Source organism: Anolis carolinensis, chromosome 2 (genome assembly GCF_035594765.1).
Source record: "Anolis carolinensis isolate JA03-04 chromosome 2, rAnoCar3.1.pri, whole genome shotgun sequence".
NCBI classification, from domain to species: domain Eukaryota; kingdom Metazoa; phylum Chordata; class Lepidosauria; order Squamata; family Dactyloidae; genus Anolis; species Anolis carolinensis.
Genome location: NC_085842.1, coordinates 175,290,079 through 175,313,829, shown reverse-complemented (window position 1 = coordinate 175,313,829; position 23,751 = coordinate 175,290,079). Strand labels below are relative to the sequence as shown.

At 37.8% G+C, this 23,751-nt stretch overlaps 1 protein-coding gene across 2 annotated transcripts; it reads left to right on the top strand.

Moving 5' to 3' along the window:
- The first annotated feature begins 395 nt into the window (after nucleotides 1–395).
- nol11 (nucleolar protein 11) lies at nucleotides 396–22,968 on the top strand. Of its 2 annotated transcripts, none has more exons than XM_062971143.1 (18): nucleotides 396–572; nucleotides 3,726–3,839; nucleotides 4,727–4,783; nucleotides 6,852–6,997; nucleotides 7,436–7,493; nucleotides 8,221–8,362; nucleotides 9,317–9,514; nucleotides 10,013–10,089; nucleotides 12,476–12,599; nucleotides 14,276–14,367; nucleotides 14,963–15,085; nucleotides 16,475–16,659; nucleotides 16,850–16,975; nucleotides 18,096–18,323; nucleotides 19,329–19,407; nucleotides 20,280–20,372; nucleotides 22,295–22,402; nucleotides 22,819–22,968. In XM_062971143.1, exons 1-18 carry the CDS (start codon nucleotides 441–443, stop codon nucleotides 22,930–22,932), a joined length of 2,196 nt encoding a protein of 731 aa, XP_062827213.1. In that variant the 5' UTR covers nucleotides 396–440; the 3' UTR covers nucleotides 22,933–22,968. The 2 variants fall into 2 exon arrangements, with proteins under 2 accessions (XP_062827213.1, XP_062827214.1); XM_062971144.1 differs by having other exon boundaries at nucleotides 398–572; nucleotides 15,020–15,085.
- The last annotated feature ends 783 nt before the right edge of the window (nucleotides 22,969–23,751 follow it).

Genomic DNA, 23,751 nt, shown 5'->3' with positions numbered 1-23,751 from the left:
GGTAACGGCGCTCCATGCAGTCATGCGGGTCACCTTACCTTTGAGGTGTCTACGGACAACGCTGCTCTTGGGTTTAGAAATGGAGATGAGCACCAACCCTCGACTAGACTTAATGTCACGGGAAAACCTTTACCTAACCTTACCTTATTATTAATTATTATTATTGGGATATCGTTTCTGCATGGATCACATCTTCACATTCATGCACTTCAGAACTAGGCAACCTTGCCACCTCGAGGAGGCTCAGTACAGCTGGCATTACCACTCCGGGTCAACAGGTGGCGACAATGAAGTAACACAGCCCCAGGCTTTCCCCTGATCTCGCTTGTTCGAACGAAGGCTGTGCGGAGCTTTTCTTGGCGCAGGCGCACTATATTCTCCCGTCAAACGAAACCACCCTCAACTCCTATTCTCGCAGATGTTCTCGCGCGGCTTCCAAAATGGCGGCCTTCGGCGAGGAGTTCACGTTATGTCCCTTAGTCGGGTCTCCGCCGCAGGCCCCTTTGGGCCTGGAGCCCGACGCCGACCGGGTGCTGCTCACGGATCGGGCCCGAACGGTGACGTTGTATAAGGTAAGAGGGGGCGGCTCCGCCAGCGGTTGCATGGCAACGGAGCTCCCAACCAGCTGTGGCTGACGGCTCGCGAGGCCCTCTGGTGTGGCGCGTGCTGCCTGCTGCGCGAGGCGCTTCGGAGGCAGGAGAGGCATCCTAGGCCTGGAGGAGGAAGAAGAAAGGGCTATTCCCCCCTCCCATTTCTCTTTCCTTTCTTTCCCAAGCGTGCTGTTATGTCTGGAGTTAAATCCGGATTGACTATCCCTTTGGACCAGAAGGGTTTCGGATTTGGAACATCTGTACTGTATTTGTATACATGTACTTAGTGCCCCTGGCACACTGCTGAATAAAATCCCACATGTTCTGCTTTGAACTGGAATATATGACAGTGTAGCCCAGTTCAAACCAGATTTTTTGGGATTTTCTGCTTTGATATTCTGGGTTATATGACTGTGGGCAAGGGCCCTTAATGCCTTACCTTAGGGCAGTAGTTCTCAACCTTAGGTCTCCAGGTATTTTGGTTTACAATTCCCAGAAATCCCAGCCAGTTTACCAGTTGAAAGCCAAGACACCTGGGGACCCACAGGTTGAGAACCACTGCCTTAGAGGGTGCATCTACAGAATGAATGCAGCTTGACACCACTTTGACTGCCATGTCTCGGTGTTAAAGAATCTTGGGAGTTGTAGCCAGAGAAAGCTATGAACCTTGTAAAACTACAGCTCTCCAGGTCTCATGGGAATCAGCTTAATGAAGCAGTTGAATATAGCACTGAGTGCAACCTGTAGAATATTTATTTATATATCTACTTACTGTATTTTTACCCTACCCTATCTCACCCCTAAGGGGACTCGGAGCGGCTTCCAAATTGGCAATAATTCAATGCCACCATACGACATAAAATGTTTAAATATAAAATTACATTAGACAAAATCAAAAAAATAAAACATATAAATAATAATAATACATTTTATTTGTGTCCAGCTTTTCTCCCTAAACAGGACCCAAAGCAGCTCACAACATTATACAAACAATATAAATAATCATACATATACAGTAGAGTCTCACTTATCCAACACTCGCTTATCCAACGTTCTGGATTATCCAACACATTTTTGTAGTCAATGTTTTCAAAACATCGTGATATTTTGGTGCTAAATTCGTAAATACAGTAATTACTACATAGCATTACTGTGTATTGAACTACTTTTTCTGTCAAATGTGTTGTCTAACAATGTTTTGGTGCTTAATTTGTAAAATCATAACCTAATTTGATGTTTAATAGGCTTTTCCTCAATCTCTCCTTATTATCCAACATATTCACTTATCCAACGTTCTGCCGGCCCGTTTACATTGGATAAGCGAGACTCTACTGTATGTATAACAATAATCTCTAAAGCCAGATTTACAGTGAGAAATAAATATATTTAAAAACATTTATCAAATACAATTCTTATGGGAACTCAACAAAACAGATGGGGAACTTAGCACGGCTCACTAAGAGTTAGCCTTCCTGTCATTCCAACTTAGTGTCTTCGGGCCCTTCCAGACAGCCCTATATCCCAGAATATCAAGGAAGAAAATCCCACATTATCTGAGTGTGGACTCAGATAACCCAATTCAAAGTAGATATTGTGGAATTTCCTGCCTTGATATTCTGGGATATAGGGCTATGTGGGGCCTTTATTAAAAGCTTGTGCAAACAAAAAAAGTCTTTAGCTGTTTTTTGAAATATGACAGGGAGGGGCTATTTTAACCTCCTTGCAAAGGAAGTTCCATAGGGTTGTAATGGCCACCGAGAACTGCATTTGTGGTAGTGGCAGCAACAAGAGGAGAGCCTCGCCGGAAGATCTTACACTTAAGTTAGCTGTCAAAAACACAGCACAGAGTCCCAAAGATCATTGTCCAAAGCCGTTGCAATCATATTTCTGTGTCTGCATATTGTATTGTAACTACTCCACAAATACTTATAATCCTGTGAATAATCAAAGAGTGTCTTAATCCTACCCCTGCTGAAAGACTTTATAAGCTAGCTGGCATTGCCCTTCCCCGATGTGCAACAGGAAGTTGCTGCCAATTGTGAGAGAAATAAGGTTGAACATTGTGAAGCCCACCCACTGTATGGCTATCAGCTTGCTCCCAGTAGACTTAAATAAAGGAAAAGTTTCATGAGAACCACAACTACTCTAAATGTTCCTCCAGCAACAGCAAGAATATCCCTGTGGGCAGAAAAACCAGACAATTCCAACCGGATAGCCCCCCCCCCCCCCCCGAGTGTTTTTCTGTCCCTGTCAAGGATTGGTAAGAAAACTTCAACAGAGATCCCCTTTCCCTATGATCACTCTTCCAAGCGTGAATTTCTCTTCCGATGGATATATTTATCTCACTTCCTATTGCCTCATCCCCATTCTTAATTAGGGGCCCTTCCTCACAGCCCTATATGCCAGAATATCAAGGCAGAAAATCCCACAATGTCTTCTTTGAACTGGGGTATCTGAGTCCACACTCAGATAATGTGGGATTTTCTGCCTTGATATTCTGGGATATAGGACTGTGTGGAAGGGCCCCCAGTTCAATGTGGGTTTTATACAGCTGCATGGAAGGGGCCTAAGTCAAATGTTAGTAACCTTGGTACTGCTTGTATTAAAATACGCACAATAATTATTAAAATATAATGAACACAAGATGTGAGTCTAAAATTCATGATTAAATTGGTAGGGTTGTAAACCATATAAACATAGCACGAAGGTAGTTTTATATGCAATATTTTTAACCTTGGCACAAAGTGTGTGAACATTGGGCCACCTGAAAGTGAAGGTGTCACTACGTCAACCTCCCATGTGGATCATTTTGGATAAGGGATGCTCAACTTTTATCCGTTGATGAGGGGGCTAATGTAATTTATCTAGTTATTAAAACAATATTTAAAGTCCACTTTAAGAGCCAGATTTGGTTTGAAAACTGGTTTCAAGAACCAAAGAACGTATAGAACAATACCATTTGCTGGTAGTCTTTAAGAATAGAAGCAACCTGACTTGCTGAATGTTCATAATCTTGGTAAAACTGTACAGTAGTTTGTGTGCTCAGAATAAATGGTTCCAATTTTTTCTACTTGCTAGATTATTTTATGGTGATATGTTAGCATAATAATAACTGGTAATTTTGACTTTTTAAAGGTTTCAGATCAAAAACCATTGGGTTGCTGGTCCGTCAAACAAGGCCAAAAAATTACATGTCCAGCTGTGTGCAATTATGAAACAAGAGAATTTGTTATTGTTCACGATGACAAGGTATGGTTTATTACTGACACAAGAAGCTAGCTGTGTGGGAATGTCAAAGAAAATGGCACAAATTTTCTGAAAATTATGAGGTTGCTATTGTCCTCTCATGAATGTGACTCTTTTACCTTGTATTATTGAATCTAATCGAGATTATTGCAGTCGGTTTTTGTTCTTGAACGATAGTGGTGGGGTTGTGTTCTTCTTGAAAAGCAATGGTACCTAAAAGTTAACTGAATTATGATTAAACAATTTATTGCTCAAATATATGCTGGGATGAGTTAGGTGAGATCCTGTTCATATTTTCAAGAGATAAATGGACCTTATTGTAAGTAACTAACTCTAAGAAGTAAAGATGGGGTTGAATACCTCTATTAAAATCAACTTATTGCATAATACATTTTAACTGAAATCAAATTAATTTATTATTGGATTGTAAATCTTCTCTTACTAAAGATGAGATTTTTATACACAAACATCAATGCAAGAGGAAATGCTAAAGAGGGAAATGCAGAGATGTCTCCATTTCCAACCCCATTTCTTTTAGGTTTTTATGACTGCACTTTGAACATTGTTTTAGTCGCAGAAATTTAATTTACAGTAATTCATATGTTTTGTAGACTCATTCTATCTTTTTCTCTGTATTACACAAGTACTATTCAAAGTGGTGACCCACACAAACTGTTGTTTCCTGGTGATTTTCCACCATAGGAAAATACAGTTGTAACCACTGTATACAAATATGGTCCATGTCATATTGAGGAGAAAAGAATCATTGGTCCTCACATCAGATGGCTTGATAGGCATTGTGCTAGGCTACTGTTAGACTAAGTAATCTCTTTTTGTCCAGACTTTGAGAGTAATATTTATTAAATGGACATTTTCTGCTTGTTTTAAAGATTTTACAGATATGGAAGGAGACTGATACAAACTTGGACAAAGTCTTTAAAGCCACAGTAAGTGTTGATAATTTTATGACAAATAAAGATAACTGAATTTAAGAGAGAGAAAAAGTCAAAGAGCTTGGGAGTTAGAGTTGTATAACATGCAATTAAGGGAACAGGAATTAACTGTTAGTTTGTTTACCAGATATATTAAATGCAATGGTCCCCCTCACCTTGATGTAAAAAGATTTCCAAAATATTTTCCTGCAAAGAATTGTTATATTTTCACGGTGCATCTATATCTGTTTTATTGACTATTCTAAAGCCTTTAACTTTGTGGATCATAATAAATTGTGGCAAGTTCTTGGTGGTATGGAGATACCAAGTTTTGTTTGTTTTCTGAGGAATCTGTATAACGATTAAGTAGCAACAGTAAGAACAGGCCACGGAACAAGAGACTGGTTCAAGATTGGGAAAGGAGTATTGCAGAGCTGTGTACTCTCATCCTACCTATACAACTTGTATGCAGAATACATCATGTTACATGCGGGGCTTGATGAATCCAAGCCTGGAGTTAAAATTACTGGGAGAAACATTACCTTAGATATGTAGATAATACTACTTTGATGGCTGAAAGCGAGGAGGAGCTGAGGAGCCTTATCACCAAGGTAAAAAGAAGAAAGTGCAAAAGCTGGGTTGCAGTTAAACAAAAAAAACCCCCAAGATTATGGCAACCAGACTGATTGATAACTGGGAGAACATGTGGAGGCAATGAGACTTTGTATTTCTAGGAACAAAGATTACTGCAGACACAGATTGCAGCCAGGAAATCAGAAGACGTTTACTTCTTGGGAGGAGAGCAATGACTAATCTCGATAAAATAGTGACGAGTAGAGACATCACACTGGCAACAAAGGTCTGCATAGTTAAAGCAATAGTATTCCCTGTAGTAACCTATGGATGCGAGAGCTGGACCATAAGGAAGGCTGAATGAAGGAAGATAGACGCTTTTGAACTGTGGTGTTGGAGGAAAATTCTGAAAATGTCTTGGACTGCAAGAAGATCAAACCAGTCTATACTCCAGGAAATAATGCCTGTCTGCTCACTGGAGGGAAGAATATTAGAGGCAAAGATGAAGTACTTTGGACACATAATGAGAAGACAGGAAAGCTTGGAGAAGACAATGATGCTGGGAAAATGTAAGGAAAAAGGAAGAGGGGCCAACCAAGGGCAAGATGGATGGATGGTATCCTTGAAGTGACTGGCTCGACCTTCAAGGAGCTGGGGGTGGCGACTGCGGACAGGAGCGTGGGCTGATCCATGAGGTCACGAAGAGTCGGAAGTGACTGAACAAATAACTTGAAAGAGCGTGTGTTGACATGGGAGTAAAAGATGAGAGAATGGGATTCAGAATATAACTTCTCATGTAGGAAAACTGATAAAAATGTATGGGGAGATGATACTGGAAGACGCAAAGGACTTTGAATTATTTGTCCCCTGGAATACAGCACTGGGTAGCCCAGAATCCCCTGGAGGACACAGATTGAGTGAAGGGACGGTAGAGGAAGCAGTAAAAATGCCTCCTCCAGTGGAGATTCCTATTCATGAAGAGATCAGGCCACATCCAATAAATAAATGAAAAATAATTCTGCTCAATCAAAAAAAAATGGAATAAGGACCATTTGCAAGGAAACTTTTCACCCTCTTACAATTGTTGTTTATTCATTCAGTCACTTCCAACTCTTCGTGACCTCATGGACCAGCCTACACCATAGCTCCCTGTCAGCACCTCTTACAGTATGCATACACAATCTTAAATTTGCTAAAGGAGATTTTTTTTTCTGTGTTGATGGTAGGCAGAATTTTTGCCAGGTAAAATATGGCAAAGTTTCTACCTATTTTAAATGTCTCTCTTTTAACATTTAAAGAGAAAATGGCATGAGTTTTGTGTAAAATTAGTTAGCCTTACAGCTGGAATTGAGCTGTAGTTTATTCAGGTGCTCCCATCGATACTCAGAGCAATTGCCTTTGGGAAAACATAGTACACTGTTAATAGGATACTGTACAAAGATATGTAGGTTTTGTTACCCTTTGTTGTGCAGTTTGCATTTGAGAATAAATGACAACTTTTTTTTTCCAGTTATCAGCCAATGTTTATCGGATCCATTCTCTGCCTCATATTGAACCCCTGGTTCTGTTCAAGGGTGGTGTTGTGAAGAGTTTGGATGCTTTGCTAGCTGCACCCCAGCAAGAAGTTGAAAATATCATTTCAGATGAAGTTATTAGGTCAGTTCTGCAATCTGTGCTAGCTTTCTAATTTAGATGTTATTCAGGAGTCATTTTGGTACTTAATCTGTCCAAATTCCTGCCATCTTATCCCACTCTAGTCTGCTGGGAATAGGGGAGTTATTATTGTGAATCACACATGGCTGTATATCTTCGTAATTCTCTTTTCATTTCCTTATTTATATTCCTTCATTAAACATATAGTTATTTGTTTTTTATTAGATGTGATGCTTCAAAGTACTATTGTGGATAAAGATGATTTGATTGTTAAAAAAGGGATGGAAGCATAGGGTTTTTATTTCATATGTTTGAATTTGTCTAGTTCTTTTGTTGGCAGTTACGTTGGAGTAGCTGAACATTTAGTACTTTAGATAATGTATTCAGTAATTTTTTTGCAAAAGTTTTCAACAGTGTGGTAATAATCATATAATTTTTTAGATGGAGTACTGTTTTCATGGGAGTTGAACAACCTGTTCTTACATTTATTACTGAACAGGTAAGTGTTAAAATTTATAGAATTAATTACAGTAAAAGTATGAATTTTTATTTGCAAATAATAATTCACAGATGAAAATTTTAAATATCTCTTGTGTCACTTTGTAATTGATATCATTCTGATATTGAATGTAAGAGTGCTGTTGCTGAATCTGAAATGCTTCATGCTAGAGTTCATCTGCACTGCAGAATTAATGCAGCCATGGCTCACTGCTATGGATTCCTGCGATTTGTAGTTTGATGAGGAACCAGCACTCTTTGGTGGGGAAGCTAAAGACTTTGTAAAACTACAATTCTATGATTCCATATCATTGAGCCATAGCAGTTAAAGTGAGGCCAAACTGCATTAAGTCTTAGTGTAGATGCACTGCTAGTCATTAGGTTAGTTGTTCATAATATCTATATACTCCATGTCTTTCTGATAAGTGTATTCATTTTTCTGACCGGAATAAGTGCTCCAGTAGATTTCTCAAATCACTTTCTTCAGAATGCTTTATAGTGTCAGACTTTTCCTCTTATTATCATCTTGCTGGTTTTCATATTTTATCCTCTTTGCTTTTTTCCATCTCAGTGCTTCATCTGCATAAACAAAAAATGTGTCATATTAAGCCTAACCCCTCTACCCCCCACCTGCCCCCAAACTAACTTAAGGCCTTCTGTCTAACTGTGATGTTATTTTACTGAGAATAGTTATCTGGGAAATAAAAACAAAACCTTTTTTCCTTCAGAATGGGAATTACTTCATATACATTCAGCAGTGTAATACGTGTGTCCATCAGAAGTTTAAACTTGAAACAGGGAGTGAGACATCTACACCACTGAGCTTTGCTGGACACTTGAACAACAAAGTTATTACACTTCTTTGTTTGTGTAAGTATTTAAGGAACTTTAATTGTATAATAGGGAGCCATGCTTTGATGGAAATGCAGATGTAAAAACATAGCATTTCTTTTGACCCATCCTGTATTTAATTGTGCGTAAATGACAGTTATAGCAGTAGATAGTAAATTCTAATTGTATAGTTTCATCTAGCTCTTAGGAAAGCATAAACAAAAATGTGTAATTCAGGCTCTGCACTGCAACATATACTTTCTCTTCCTTTCGTTCCTTTCAAATGTAAAAAGAAAAGACCATCAGCATATATGCACGGACATACAGATGTGTCTGAATATAAAAATGCTCTATTTTATAGTGGTATTGTTAGCCATTTCATTTGCACATCATATATAAGGATTGTATTTTGGTTTGTTTCCAGCTATAGTTTAGAAGCTCTGCTATCATTATGTGTGAGCTCATGCTTTTTTCCCTATAGAGCATGTTTATTTCTATAATGCAAAAATAAGTTGATGTTAGGCCTGAAAAACATAGCCATACTAGAAACTGAGGCCCCTTCCACACAGCGGAATAAAATCCCACATTTTTTGCTTTGAACTAGAATATATGGCAGTGTGTACTCAGATAACCCAATTCAAAGCAGATATTGTGGGATTTTTTTTTGCCTTGATAGTCTGGATTATATGGCTATGTGGAAGGGCCTTGAAAGTTGAAGCCTATTCTCAGCTTCATGATCCTAAAATAATAAAATTATCTCTAAGGATTGAATGAATAAGGTTTGTACAGAATATAGAGTTTCTAGGGAGAACAAAAGCAGTGATGGCAATTGTGCTAGATAACGTTTTCAAAGAAGTAGCTAGCAAAAAAGAAGGGGACAACCATATGTCCCAAGTCATATCTATTTGCTTTGTATCGGAGTAATATTTTATGGATCTCAACTTGTATTTCATGTTCTTGTTAACCACAGTGAATCTCGATTATTTTGTGTAGATTCAAATGGCTGTGTATTTAAGGTTCTGGTGCCACTATCACCAACTGGCTCTGAAGAAGAACACGTTCTATCAAAGTCACTTCTGGTCAGACTTGTAATATCTGGCAGGATTCTGAAAGGGACTTCAATTGCCATTCTTGATAAAGACCATATTGCTGTAACAGGATGCCTGGATTCCCCAGACAGTGATGTTAAAGGTAAGAAATTCTCTCATGACATGAAAGTAGTTTGAAGGAATCTGTTGGCTCTATAGCAGAAAGAAATATCTAAGAATATTTTTAAAATCATAATAATGATTATGCACATGAATTCAGATGATTTACGGTATAAAAAGTGAATAACAGATCACTGGCTGAGGACTCAAAATCTAAGTAACAAAGTGGTAGAGGAAGACCTAATGGAAGTTAACAAATAGATACTGTACTGATTGTTCACCTGTTGAATCGTACACAGTAAGAGTGATCGGTTTCATTCTTTAGAAAATACTTGTTGAACTATATTATGGCAGATTAATAATTAAAGCAAAATATTGATGTGAGGCAAAGCAATAATTGTCAGGGGGAAAATCAAGTACTAATTACTTTATGGGTATATTGTCAAAGTTCTGTGCATACACTTCCATGTGATGTTGTAATTTCAGAGTACAGTATGTACAAAAGTAATGTTTCTCTTTCCCTCCCTTCTTTCTCTGTCAGATTGCTTTTCCATATGGAATATAAAGTTCCAGACACTGCAGGCTTCAAAAGAATTGCCACATGGAACCATTGGCCAAGTAAGTTATGTTGTTTCATTTTAGCAAGCATATTGTTCACAGAAACATTTGCACAGGGGATATGAGATATATGAAAATACCTTCTTAAAATAAATTCATTTGTCAGATTTTAAATACCATATTTCTTCAATTGTAAGACACCATCAGTTGTAAAATGCACCCTAATTTCGGTACCACCACCAAATATATATAATATATACACATGAACCCCATTTTTAGAGATGTTTATATAAGGGGGAAAGTGCATCTTAGAACTGAAGAAATACTGAGTTTCAGTATCTGGTACCCCTGTCTAAGTGTGATGAAAGGACTGTGTGGAAAGTCATGAAATGAAGAACCATTCAACTAACTGCATGGTTTTATATCAGTTGGTCGCTGTTGCCTGAAGAACATAAGTGTGAATCTTGCAGCTGTTTAAAAATGCAACTGCTCAAGAACAAGTACAGAATTCACTCAGTCACACAAACCTCATGTATAGGCTTGCTTCTTCATAGAACTTAATGAGAGTGGCTTACCTAGCCCAAGAAGTCTACAGCAGGCATGTGTTTTGGGCCTCATTCAGTTCCTAGAATTCCTATTGAACCATCTGGCTAGGGCTTCTGGGACTTGGAGGCCCAAACACCTGGAAAGCCATAGGTTGTGTAGTCCTGATTTATAGCATGGGTGCCTCATGCAGCCCTTGACATTTCTCTTTACAGGATCCAAAAGCAGATTATTGTTACTCTGCAGCTCACCTTATCATTTTTGTAATCAGGGGAAACATATTCTTTATCTTTGAAATGATTGCTAAGAAGTTCTAGTAGCAGTTGCAAACAGCAATAGTGGAAACTGCTGGAAAAAGAGCAAGGGTATGCTTAGGTGGGGGAAATATGCTAGCATATGGCCTTCTGTTCTCAGCTTCAGATGTCGTCTTGACACCCAGACATTGTGCACTGCACAGGAATACCTGGATTCTTCAAAGCTCATACACAGTGGTTCTCAACTTGTGTGTTCCCATATGTTTTGACATTGAATTCCCAGAAATCCTAACAGCTGGTATACTTGCTGGGATTTCTGTGAGTGGTAGGCCAAAACACCTGGGGACACACAGGTTGAAAACCACTGCCACAGATCTCTTTGTTATAGCAGTAGTTGTAGGAACTGATCTGTAGCCATATTTAAGGAGCCAGGCATGCAATTAACAGGAATTGAGAAAATGTGTGTCTCACCTCAGCTTTTCCAACAAAACTGTGGTATTTAACATACTATTGAAATGAGAAGTCTAAAGAGTTCTGTGGCAGCCTATTTATTCATATATCATGTCAGAAGCAAACTGAGAGTATGGTTGTAATGTATTTGAAAAGACAAAGTTAAAAACTTAGAATTATACTAAATGCCCTTTGACCAGTAGCTGGCCACTTGGGGTGCCTCTGGTGTTGCTATAAGACAGTCCTCCATTGTGCATGTGGTAGGGCTCAGACTGCATTGGAATAGGTGGTCTGTAGCAGGGCCATAGCCAGAAAAAAAAAATGGGGGGGGGGGGGGGGCTTGAAACTTTTTTTAGCAAATCATGAAGCGTAGTTCCATAAAACGATTTATAAATCAGGCTCCATCGATAAACTTCAGAGGGTACACATGGGGATTTGGTTAACCAGTTAAAATTCATGAGTAAACCAGTTTATTAAAAAAAAACCCTGAAAAATTGGCTACAGCCAATTAAGTCCTTTTAAGCCCAATTACGTCTCATTAAGTCCTTGGCTACAGCCCTGGTCTGCGGTTTGCTCTTCTCCACACTCACATGTCATGGATTCCACTTTGTAGCCCAATTTCTTAAGGTTGGCTCTGCATCTACTGGTGCCAGAGTGCAGTCTGTTCAGCGCCTTCCAAGTCGCCCAGTCTTCTGTGCGTCCAGGAGGGAGTCTCTCATTCGGTATCAGCCATGGCTTGAGGTTCTGGGTCTTGGCCTGCCACTTTTGGACTCTCGCTTGCTGAGGTGTTCCTGAGAGTATCTCTATAGATCTTAGAAAACTATTTCTTGATTTAAGGCATTGATGTGCTGACGGATATCCAAACAGGGAATGGGCCAGAGATGTCACTGCCTTAGTCTTTTCATTGCTGGCTGCTACTTCCTGGTGGATTTCAGGTGGTGCAATGCCAGCTAAACAGTATAATTTCTCGAGTGGTGTGGGGTGTAGGCATCCTGTGATAATGTGGCATTTCTCTTTAAGCTTTTGGGTTGTTACACATCCTGGCATCGCCTAGGCGACGTCTTTGTAGACGGCAGTTTATCTCACAACCAGAAACGACTTGTAGCATGTTGCAGCCTAGAGACTATATGATTGTGGCATGAGTTCACTTCATTAATTCACTGCCTGCTCATGAAATATGTATTCATTTATTTCTGTAGTGCTGGTGTTATGGCGACAAACTCTTTATAACACATGGTAAAGAGTTAAGAGTGATTCTGTATAAGTGTGAAGCCTCATCCTTAGCTGCTGCTATTGGGAAAATCAAAGATACACAAACCTCAGGTAAGAACTAAATGACAAAGCCAACCTGATTTTTCCTTCTACACTGATGTCCTTTTGGCTTAAACACTTCTGAAAATAATGTGGAAAAACTACAGAACTTAAACTCAAAAGGATTTATCTTAAATTTAATTGGAGTATTTAAATCAGTCCATGTTAATGTTCAGTCTTATGACGAGGAATTATTACACTTGGCTAGATGGAAGACAAGCAGCAGGAAGGAAAATAATGTATCATCCTTTCAGTTTCTTCACTGTTTTTTCTGAAATTATTTGTTTCTCAGAAACATCTACAGTTGAAAGAAAAACATTTCTAAATATATATTGAGCCTCTAAGACAAGGGACTTTATTTTAGCTTCCAATATGATAAACAACAAGGCTTTTTTCCTAGATTCACTTGTTTCTAACTACTTTTTGATTTAAATCTTTTCTTGCTTGCTTGTTTCCTGCTTTCTGTCTGGCCAAGTGCGATATTTCCTTGTGAGCGGGTGGGAAGTTTTGTTGGATTGATTCAAATAACCCCTAAATTATAGACATACCTCAGATAACAAGGCTTCTGAGAAAGAAGCTTCTTTTTCAGTCTTTTCATACCCTCCCAGTCTCCCTTGGTTTCATGTCCTCCGTGTGTAGAGAGTTGATCAACATTGAGAGGATGGTGAAAGCTGACTAGAGAAACACAAGCTTTTGGTTTTGGGTTGCACAAGTATATCTATAGTAATGCAATAAAATGTAAATATTGCTTTGCAGTATTGTTTCTGTTAAGAAAATGGGTTGTGCTCATGCGAAATAAATAGGATTGTCCAAATAACAGCATCAATCCATTAGTAGGTTGCAATTGATTAAGTATTTGTTTTTAGGTTGCCTCTTGTCTTGTGGCAACTTCATGAATTTCACAGGGGGTTTTCAGCCAAAGAATTCAGAGGTATCTTTCCATTGCCTTCCCCTGAATTATAGCCTACAGCACCTGGCGGTCTCCCATCCAGATGCTATCCAGTCCCACCTTGTGTAGCTTCTAAGATCAGATAGGATCTGGTGCTTAGTGTGTTAACTTTGTTAGACTTACTGAATAATTCTTCAGAAAACCCTGTCCTTTTTGTCAGGCATCAAATTGCTGCCAGTTGTGAGGCCTCTCTGAGTCCCCTTCAGGGTGAGAAGGGTGGGATACAAGCATGGGAAATAAATAAATAAACAATCATATCAAGCCCCTGAATACAAAACATTGCTTAGTAATGCATGCCTTACATTGTCTTAGGAGACACATGCTGCCGCTTTACTGTATACAGAAAAGCAGCCTCCAAATCTATACACTTAGGCAAGGGTTATAGATTTATTTTAAATGTAAACCTGGCCTCGGTTTGTGTTAGATTTTCAAATTTCATTAAAATCCAAGACATACACACAATGAGTTAAAGTTAAGCAGGGTCAACTCTGGATTGTCCTTGGATGAGAGCCTGCCAAAGAATACCAGGTCCTTTAGGCTATATTTAAATGAACCCCAAGAACAATTCATGGGATCATACTGTAGTAGGTTGATAGGCGATTTGAAACATGTATTCACATGCTGTACAACATTGGTTCCACATCCAGATGTTCATAAGTGCAACTCACAGAAATTACCATTTTTTTGGAGAAAATATACATATGGATTTGTGTATATTTTTGTATATTTTTGTTTCCAGGAGTGAAGTCTGTCTCTGTGAATTGGAATGTGCTTCAGGAAAATGAAACAACAGATGTACAGCTGGAGCAGCCTGTAAATTCTAAGAGGAAGGTATGTATAGTCTTAATGTGTGTGTTTGTGTGTGTGTGTGTGTGTGTGTGTATACACACACATACCTGTACATGCACATATACGTACATACACATACACACTGTTTGATAACACTTTGACTGTCATGGCACTGTGCTATGGAATTCTGAAAGTTGTAGTTTTACTAGATATCTGCCAGAGGGCTGCTACTTCACCACACTACAACTCCCAAAATTTGATAATATTGAGTTGAGTCAAACTGCATTAACTCTACAGTGTAGATATACCCTAAGTCTGCTTCTTCAACATTGATAGCAGTTGTGGTATTCTTTTTATAATAAAAAAAAACAAGATTCAAGAGAGACTGCTACAAGAGGGAGAGGGGTGATTTCTGTTGTTCTGTATCCTCAGTGCGGAGCACTGGAGACACACAAAGAGAATACATTTGAAGATTATCTTTTTCCCTCTTTCGCTCTAATCAAGGACAACTCAGTATCTGCAGATAAAAAGAAAAATCCTGGTTTCCCTTTTCTTTTGTAATACAAATCAGCAATGTTTCACCATTATTAATATGCTTGCAAAGGATAAAGTAAACTTGCTTTTTGTGGTCCCACAGGGCCTGCGATCTGAATCCAGCCCACTACATACGAACTTTGTATGTTTATTTTCACAGTTACGATCAAAAAAAAGCGCTCCGCTGGAGAACCTCACAGTTGAGCAACTTCTTTTAAGAATCAAGGTAAACATATTTTGAAATTCTTAGTAAAGCAAGGCCGGTGTCATATGGCTAATTTGAAGGGTAGTTTTTTTCTTTGTAGCTTTTTTTTTTTTTTTACAATGTTTAGATTGGCTTTAAAACAAGAACAAAAAATCATTATTTTCAGTTTCTTTCCATTTTGGGGTAATTTGAAAGAAACTGAATTTCATTACCTGGGTTAATTTTAACAAGTTAACAAAATGTTGTTTAGTGTAATGTATAGTTTTTTTTTAATGAGTTATGTCTGTATAGTGGTCAGCAAAATCAAAACTGGATAATAACATTTTACACATACAGTTCAGGTAAACAAATACATTTCTTTTTGCATTTAGATATTCCTCCCTCTCCTGGTACATTCCAGTCATCATGATGCTTTTTTACAAATGTAGAGCATATGGAAAGAGAGAACCTTGCAGTGATAAATGCAGCAAATTTAAATGTTTATACCTGTGAATCAATTGCCATTTAAATTAAAAATTTGACATTAAATCTAATATTATTGTGGTATGTTCATATATTTGAAGGCAACATTGCAAAACTACTATAACTGTGTAATACCTGAGATCCTGATAATGCTTAGTTCACATATGTAAAAATCAGGGCCTGCAATCTGAATCCAGCCCACCACGTCATTTTATGTGGTCTGCGAAGCTTTCAATGCCAGGGCAACATAGTTACATTTATACTGTCTTACAGTTACCACTGTCAATTTGAAGGCAACCATCAAGCTGATGTGGCCCTCTGTGAAAATGAATTTGACAGCCCTGGCTAAGCGGAAAAGGTTCTGGAAAACACATTTTCCTCATCCATAATGCAGATCTGGAAGAAAAAAAATTCTCTGCAGAGCCAGGACCCTCTTGACTCCAGAGAAGGGGGTGGGAGGATGGAGCAAAATTGGGCAGAAGCACTTTGTTTAGGAAAGTGGGCTAGTAAGCTGGTATTGTACGTGCAAGTAGACATTTTGTTGATTGGATTAATGGGTTTATAAATGCCTCCTGAGGGGGCAGCCTTTTTCAGTTTTATATTTTGTTACTATAAATACTTCTGAAAACTTGCAAGGGGTAGATGTCATTTTGGAAGAGGAAATACTTTTTCTAAGACGGTGGCAGCTGAAGCACATGTGTATGTTTATGTGCCTTCAAGTCAAATTTCAACTTCTGGCAGCAACGCCATGGATTTCATAGGGTTTTCTGCCAATATCAGGAAAATATACTGCCATTACAGGTGTTTCAAAAACAATGCATATACAGTTTATTAACATTCACTTAACCTCTAAGAGTCATATAACTGAATAATATGCCGTATTAGTCATTTAAGTGTGTTCTTGATGTAAATAATTATGTAATTACTGACTAAAATGCTCTTTTTCAGGATGCTTCTCAGAATATAGTAGAAAATAAGGTGATGGCCTTTTTGTCCAGTGCTCAGACATCCGACTTTCAAGCATCGATTGGATATGTAGTGTCTGCTCTTGTGAACCGGTGCAAAGCAGAGCCATCGTTTTTTCCTCGGGATTGCCTGGTGCAGCTGGTCCAAACACAAGGCCTCTCTTACAGGTGACAGATGCTTCATCGTTTCTCATAAAGAATAAAAAACTGGGGATATGTTATGGCTGTCAGAAGTTAGTTTCTTATTCAGTCTGGTGTTCCCAGCAATTTCTTTCAAGTTTTTTTGCGTGGCAAGGAATTCATATTCAGGGAATAACTTGCATCTGTCTGGGGAGTAACTGTTTATCTTGTGTCCTAGTTTGTGCCCTGGCTTAATGGCAGTTGCCTTGGAGAAAACAGATGTACACTTGTTACAGCTATGCCTACAGCAATTTCCTGACATCCCTGAAGCAGTGATTTGTGCTTGTCTGCAGACTTTCCTGAGGTGAGGCTAAATCTGTTCTACCTGCAATTCTAATTTGGTTTTTATTTAAGAATTAAAATAAAATGTTTTTTGAAAATATTTGATCCGTTTAAGACTTAAAAGATGCCATCTTGTGCTGTGAACCAAGATGACTGCTTTGGTATGTAATGGAAATGCCATATACTTTTCCCTTAATTTATTGTATACAGGCAGTCCCCATGTTATAAACAAGATAGGTTCTGTAGGTTTGGTCTTAAGATGCATTTGTATGTAAGTTGAAGCAGATATATTTTAAGTGTAACTCTAGCCATATACTGTGTGTGTGTGTGTATGTATGCATGTATGTATACACACATGTGCTATTTGGATAGCATAGGGAAGGGTTAACACCCCTGTGGTGTTTGTTTTGCTATTTGTGCCCTGTTCCAAAGATCTCACCTCACTTTCTATCCCTGTGAGAATTGGATTTTGAAAAAATTGGCTTGTTGTGGAAACAAGGATTTGTGATAAAGCTCCAGTGGAGACACCTTTTCCCTATGATAATAACCCTTACAGGAGTGACTTTCCATTCCTAGGAATAGATGTATCTCACTTCATGTTGTCTCACCCCCATTCTTAACTATGAGTTGTTTGTAAGTTTGATGTTTGTAACCCTGATACTGCCTGTATACGAATGCTATTCATAATAAATGATTTGGTCTCCAATATTCTAGCTAACAGATACCATTTAATGATATGATCTCAATTTAAGAGATTATATCATTCTTCAAACTTTCTCTTTTGTCCACATAATATTTTACACTCCTCCAGGGATTTTCCATGTTACTATACTCAGACTGTAGATTATTCTTAGACTAGGCTGGATTTTTGAAATCAAGAAGAGCCAATTCACTGCATTAATTGCAGGAAGGCTTTCAGTGTACTCAAATACTCAGTCATTTCTAGAATACATGTATATTTTTCCTGCAGTGAGAAATTTATCAACACAGATTGAATAGTAAGACCTTTACAGTGCATGCATGAGAAGCTTTTTTTTTCTATATGTCTTTGCAATTGTCCTTAATATTCCAACGTTAGGATTAATTTTTAAACTAATCTAACTAAATGAAAGTACATTACTTTTTGTTGACTTTTTCTCCAGCATTGGTGATGACCGCCTTGAAGCAACAAATGTCAACCTAGATGCTCTAACATGTCGTGTTCATACTGTGCACGACAATAAAATGGAAAAACAATCTAAAATTACACAGAATGGCTTCAGTTCTGAGCCCCTAGAAGATGATGGCTGTGATGCAGAGCTGCCACAGAAATCTTCTGTAAAAGAATCTAAAGAAATGTGCCCTGTGGGACCACAAAAAGCAAGTTTACTGTATCCTTTGTCAAGCAAAGAAAAAATGTTGAAACATTGCTGATTTGTATTACAAAAGAAAAAGGAAAGCAGGATTTTTTTAATCTGCAGATACTGAGTTGTCCTTGATTAGAACGAGCAGGTGAAAAAAATAATCTTCAAATGCATTCTCTTTGTGTGTGTCTCTAGTGCTCCGTACTTGCAGCATTCCCCTATGACTTAACAAGGATTGGTATTGCTGCTACGATATGGTCCACATAAGACCAAACCAAGCTTTTCTACAATTGAACTTAGTTACGAAAATTTACTTTCCCCTTTGGCAATTAGTTGATATCCCAAGTTCTATATAGCATGACAGCTTTGAGCAGCACTAGTAGTATTCCTCATTGAAGGTTTGAAATCTTATTTTTAGGACAGTTATTGTTCTGGTACTTAGAAGGATTGTACTCTTCTTTATGGCCCTGTCCTTGTTTTGAGTTCTTCCTTGGAGGCCTTTCTGTTTGTCCCATCACACTCTCAGGAAATTAAGTGGGAATATGGGGGAAAGCCTAGTCCTGGAATCCCCTCCTTGAGAGTGTACACTGGCACTCCCCTCAGTATCTTTATGCAAGCAGGTAAAACCCCAGTTTATTACTGTAGTCCTTTGAGAATTTATTTTTGAGGGAAGACAAACTCATCATTTTTAATGTGCTGGACTTCTAGTTGGTTTAAAAGGTGAGATGAAAATACGTATAATAACAGCTAATTCCCTTGCTACTTTACAGCTAGTATTTAAATTCTAATATGACCTGTATTCCTGAGTCTAGGAAAGTTGGAAATCACACATTCAGCTCTTTAATTAGTTTTCTCTACAACCAGAAGAAATCCTGTTTACAAAATGGAAAATCATCATCCAGTCTTTAATATTAGTTCTTTTAAAATGCTTTTATTTCACAACTGTTTGTTTTGGGAAGCTGTTTGGGATAGAATAGAATATAGCTGTTAACACATACAGATCCTTGACCATTGAATCTGAATGTTATACAGAAATACCGTTCTTTGTTCAGCATATAGCGAAACCTTTCTTTTGCCTCATTTGAAAGACCTCTCTGCTGAACAAGTCATAGTAAGTATTGGTGTCTTTCCCTAGAACTTTTTCTGAGTACAGTGACTGTTGAACCATGTATTATCTGAAGTTCTCACTAGAACATATTGGACCTTTCAAAATACTAAGTTACACAAAATCTTATCTGTGTATTTAAACAGAAATGACATGTGGTGGCCTTTATCGGATATGGTTGGTTTGAGTGGCTAAAACCATATAACCTTTTACTTTGAAAAGGAAACATAGAAGTTATCTAGTGAACAATATTTCAGCTCTCACTGGTTTTCGAGGGTGTTTTTAGTCTCCAATGGCAGCATATTTTAAAAATCTTCAAATATTATGCCAACCTTTACCTGCTTTTATAAGATTAATTCTCATATACTGCTATTATGCAAATCCCGAGACAGAATCTATGAATTAGAAGCAGAGTATAATTACTGTGTAACATTGTACAGTAGAGTCTCACTTATCCAAGCTAAACGGGCCAGCAGAAGCTTGGATAAGCGAATATCTTGGATAATAAGGAGGGATTAAGGAAAAGCCTATTAAATATCAAATTAGGTTATGATTTTACAAATTAAGCACCCAAACTTCATGTTATACAACAAATTTGACAGAAAAAGTAGTTCAATACTCTAATGTTATGTTGTAATTACTGTATTTACGAATTTAGCACCAAAATATCACGATATATTGAAAACATTGACTACAAAAACGGCTTGGATAATCTAGAAGCTTGGATAAGCGAGGCTTGGATAAGTGAGACTCTACTAACTTATTAGATTAGACTATTAGATTAACTTATTAGACTGAATATTTGTTTGCTGATAGAAATATATTTCAAAACAATCAACATACTTAAGCACCTGATTGAATTTGTTTTTTCTTCCTAGTTGTTTCTCCAATATTTGCAGTACCTATATATGAAATGCAGTGTAGAGGCTACCACAGACTTTTCTAGTGTATCTTCTGTGACCATAAACCAGGTAAAAAAGTCATTAAAATATTTTTTTTCTTGGATATGTCTGTGCAAATCTGCTCTTTGTTTTTCTCACTGAAAGAAACATTCAGGATTATTCCCTTCGCCACATCTGTTTTAGGCAATGGGAAGTCTTTTTCAAAATAGAATATAGGGTTTACATATTTCTTTTTTTAAACACCCCCCCCCCCCCCCGGCAAAAGCAGGGGACATTAGATTGAGGAGGGCAGCTTCAGTACCCCCTCCTAGATAGATTGTATCTATAGAAAATTTTCATACACTGTTTCATTTTTTTTGCTCTAAGCTTTTATTTATTTCTTTGCACTTAAATATTTTGTTATTTTGTACATAAAGCCCAACCTGTATTCTTAATGGTGATGAGTGTTCAAAGTGGAGACTGTGGTCAATGAGCCATTGTTAAATTAATCTATAGGGCAAATCACTTACTATTCTGCCTGCTTAGCTGGATGTAGATTCATCTTTCCTTGTGTTCCTGAGAGCAAAGGCTATACATCATAAGGGTAAAGGTTTCCCCTGACGTTAAGTCCAGTCATGTCTGACTCTGGGGGTTGGTGCTCATGTCAATTTCTAAGCCGAAGAGCCGGCGTTGTCCGTAGACACCTTCAAGGACATGTGGCCGGCATGACTGCATGAAGCGCCGTTACCTTCCCGCCGGAGCGTAACCTATTGATCTACTCACATTTGCATGTTTTCAAACTGCTAGGTTGGCAGTAGCTGGAGCTAACAGCGGGCGCTCACTCCGCTCCAGGATTTGAACCTATACATCATATATACTCCCATATTTTGGTTGTCTTCAAGTTTGTTTTTTTCACCCAGATGATCTATTTCTTCATTAACATTATTATATTCTGATTTTAATTTTAAAAATTAGGAACACTTGAGAAAAGAGAATTTTTTTAATTGTTTCTTCCAGTGTTCTGCTTCTCCAATGAGATACTTGGCCTTGTTATATATATTTCTATCCCACCTTTCTCCTCATGGGAACTCAAGACAGCTTACAATAATATGATACAACCCAATACATTTAAAAACATTGCAAATAAACAATTAAAAACAATTAGATATTTGTGCCATGGATACAAATTAAAATACAGTTAAGATACAATAAAAATGCTCATAAAATAAAAATTACATTTAAAACTAAATATCCTCCTCAGCTCCTGCCCACAACCTCCCCTACAGTGTGATCCTCATCCTTCCCCAAAGGACTGTCTGAACCTGGTCTCTCTTGGGAGGGGGTTCTATGCATTGCAAGCTGATGAAAATCTGGAAGCATTGCATATTCTAAGATGTTTCAGTTTATTTTCCAACAGCCATGGTTGATGCTGCCTGTGTTCAATCTAGGTTTGCTATCCTTATGACTGTCATACATATGTTACCCAAAACATTCAGTTAATAATATATGAGCTTGGATGCTTATTTGAATGTGTCTCTAGTGCGGACAGGACGGTGGTTGCAAATTAGAGATATGCATTACATTGAATATACTGAAGAGGCTTGGGTACTGCTGACTGACTCATTTTACATGACATTTAAATTGAATGAAACTATGCATTTCCCACATAATATATGTCCTTTCATAATATATGAGCAAATATTGTTTTATTGCTTTGTTACTGTTATTTGTTGGTTTTATCGGGCCAGGCCCCATGTAAGCCGCCCCGAGTCCCTTCGGGGAGATGGGGCGGGGTATAAAAATAAAGTTGTTGTTGTTGTTGTTATTATTATTATTATTATTATTATAAATATTACACTGTCAGCATTAGTATTAAATCTAAAATTGTAATGGATACTTGCAACAAAATTCTTCCTAAATACTTGGATGATTTTGCATTTAAAGATACAGAACATTGAGATGTCATATTGTTGAATTCCACTGAACTTAAACAGCATTGGCTTCGTTTTCAGATCATGGACTGGATATACCTCCTTCTGGATGCTCATTTTACAGTTGTTGTGATGCTGCCAGAAACAAGAAGACTGCTTTATACATTACACAAGTTTGTAAGAGCTCAAGTAAGTTCTCTTCCTCTTGTTATTGCAGCAGTTTCATAGGGCAAATGGAAAGCCACAACTTTCATATGACCTCAAAGGGCTGTTTCTTGAAGTCCCTTGAAGTCAAAATAAATTTGCAAAAAATGTTGACCACAAATGCCCTCTTAGGAGAATTGGGGAGTTGTTTGCCCTCATCTAGGATCAGGAGAGTTTTTTAAAGTGACTTCCACACTTTTGTGTTTGTTGAAAATAAGTTGATGAAAGATGTGAACAAATCGCTTCTTAGGTTTTAGATGATGCTACCAAATTGCCTTCCCCCGACAAAAAGTCGACTTTTTTCTTGATTACTGCATGCTGTCCCTTTTTTTCCTCATAGTGATAAAAATAGTTACTTATTATTTGCATCCCATCCTTTGACTCCTTATTTTTCTTCTCAGGCACGTTTTTACTCTGATCTGAACAAGATTGAAGCAAGCCTGAAAGAGTTAAAGAGGATTAACCGACCAAAAGATGGGGGGTTATATTCCATTGAAGTTCTGAAACTTGTTTGAAATTGATACGTTTGCCATAAAATTGTTATAAACCCATTGTGGAATATTTGTGTTGATAATTTTTTTAAAATTGCACCTTCTCTAGGAAGCTTTTCTCCCTCTAAGTGCAAAAATTACATTTCTTGTTTAATTGATGAACAGTCATATTAAGAGTAGGCATTTGAGGTCTTCCAGAAGGTTTTGGACTAGAATTTCCATCAAACACAATTTGCTATGCTGCTAAATATTGATGAGAGCTACAGTCAAACAACTACTGGATGTGTACAGATATACCAACGCTCGATTATAGTATCACTGTAAGTCATGTGATGTCTGTACCATCACTATTGAGGATCATGTATATTAAACTTAACTCTGATTTTCTTCAAATACACAAAATATACAGATGAGCATATTCAAAAGGAAAGTGTTATACAGAAATAGCAGCTTCTCATGTGCTCCGCATCTGTATGTTTATCCGCAATGTCCTGCCTCATGTACAGAGGAAGAATTGTTTGAGGCTACAGTGTGGTCGCTGTTGCTCGTTTTTGGTCAAAAGATATTTAGCCACTTGTGCTCCTTCTATTTTTATACTAATTTATGCAATACTTTTGATAAAAAATAAATAAAAATGTACAGGTGGTCCCCAAGTTATGAACAAGATACGTTCTGTAGGTTTGTTCTTAAGTTGAACTTATATATAAGTCAGAACAGGCACTTTTTAAAGTGTAACTCCAGAGGTAGGTAGGTAGGTAGGTAGATGGATGCACGCGCACGCACACACATACATACACTTTGCATATTGTTTGTTTGCTGTCTGCCCATTCAGAAAATTTCACT

What these genes read in the sequence shown, in the direction of transcription:
- nol11 (XM_062971143.1), top strand. Translation starts at nt 441, where the DNA reads ATGGCGGCCTTCGGCGAGGAGTTCACGTTATGTCCCTTAGTCGGGTCT. An exon ending in TTATTGTTCACGATGACAAG is followed by an intron (nt 3,840 to 4,726) that starts GTATGGTTTATT and finishes CTTGTTTTAAAG; the next exon opens with ATTTTACAGATATGGAAGGA. An exon ending in ACAAGTTTGTAAGAGCTCAA is followed by an intron (nt 22,403 to 22,818) that starts GTAAGTTCTCTT and finishes TTTTCTTCTCAG; the next exon opens with GCACGTTTTTACTCTGATCT.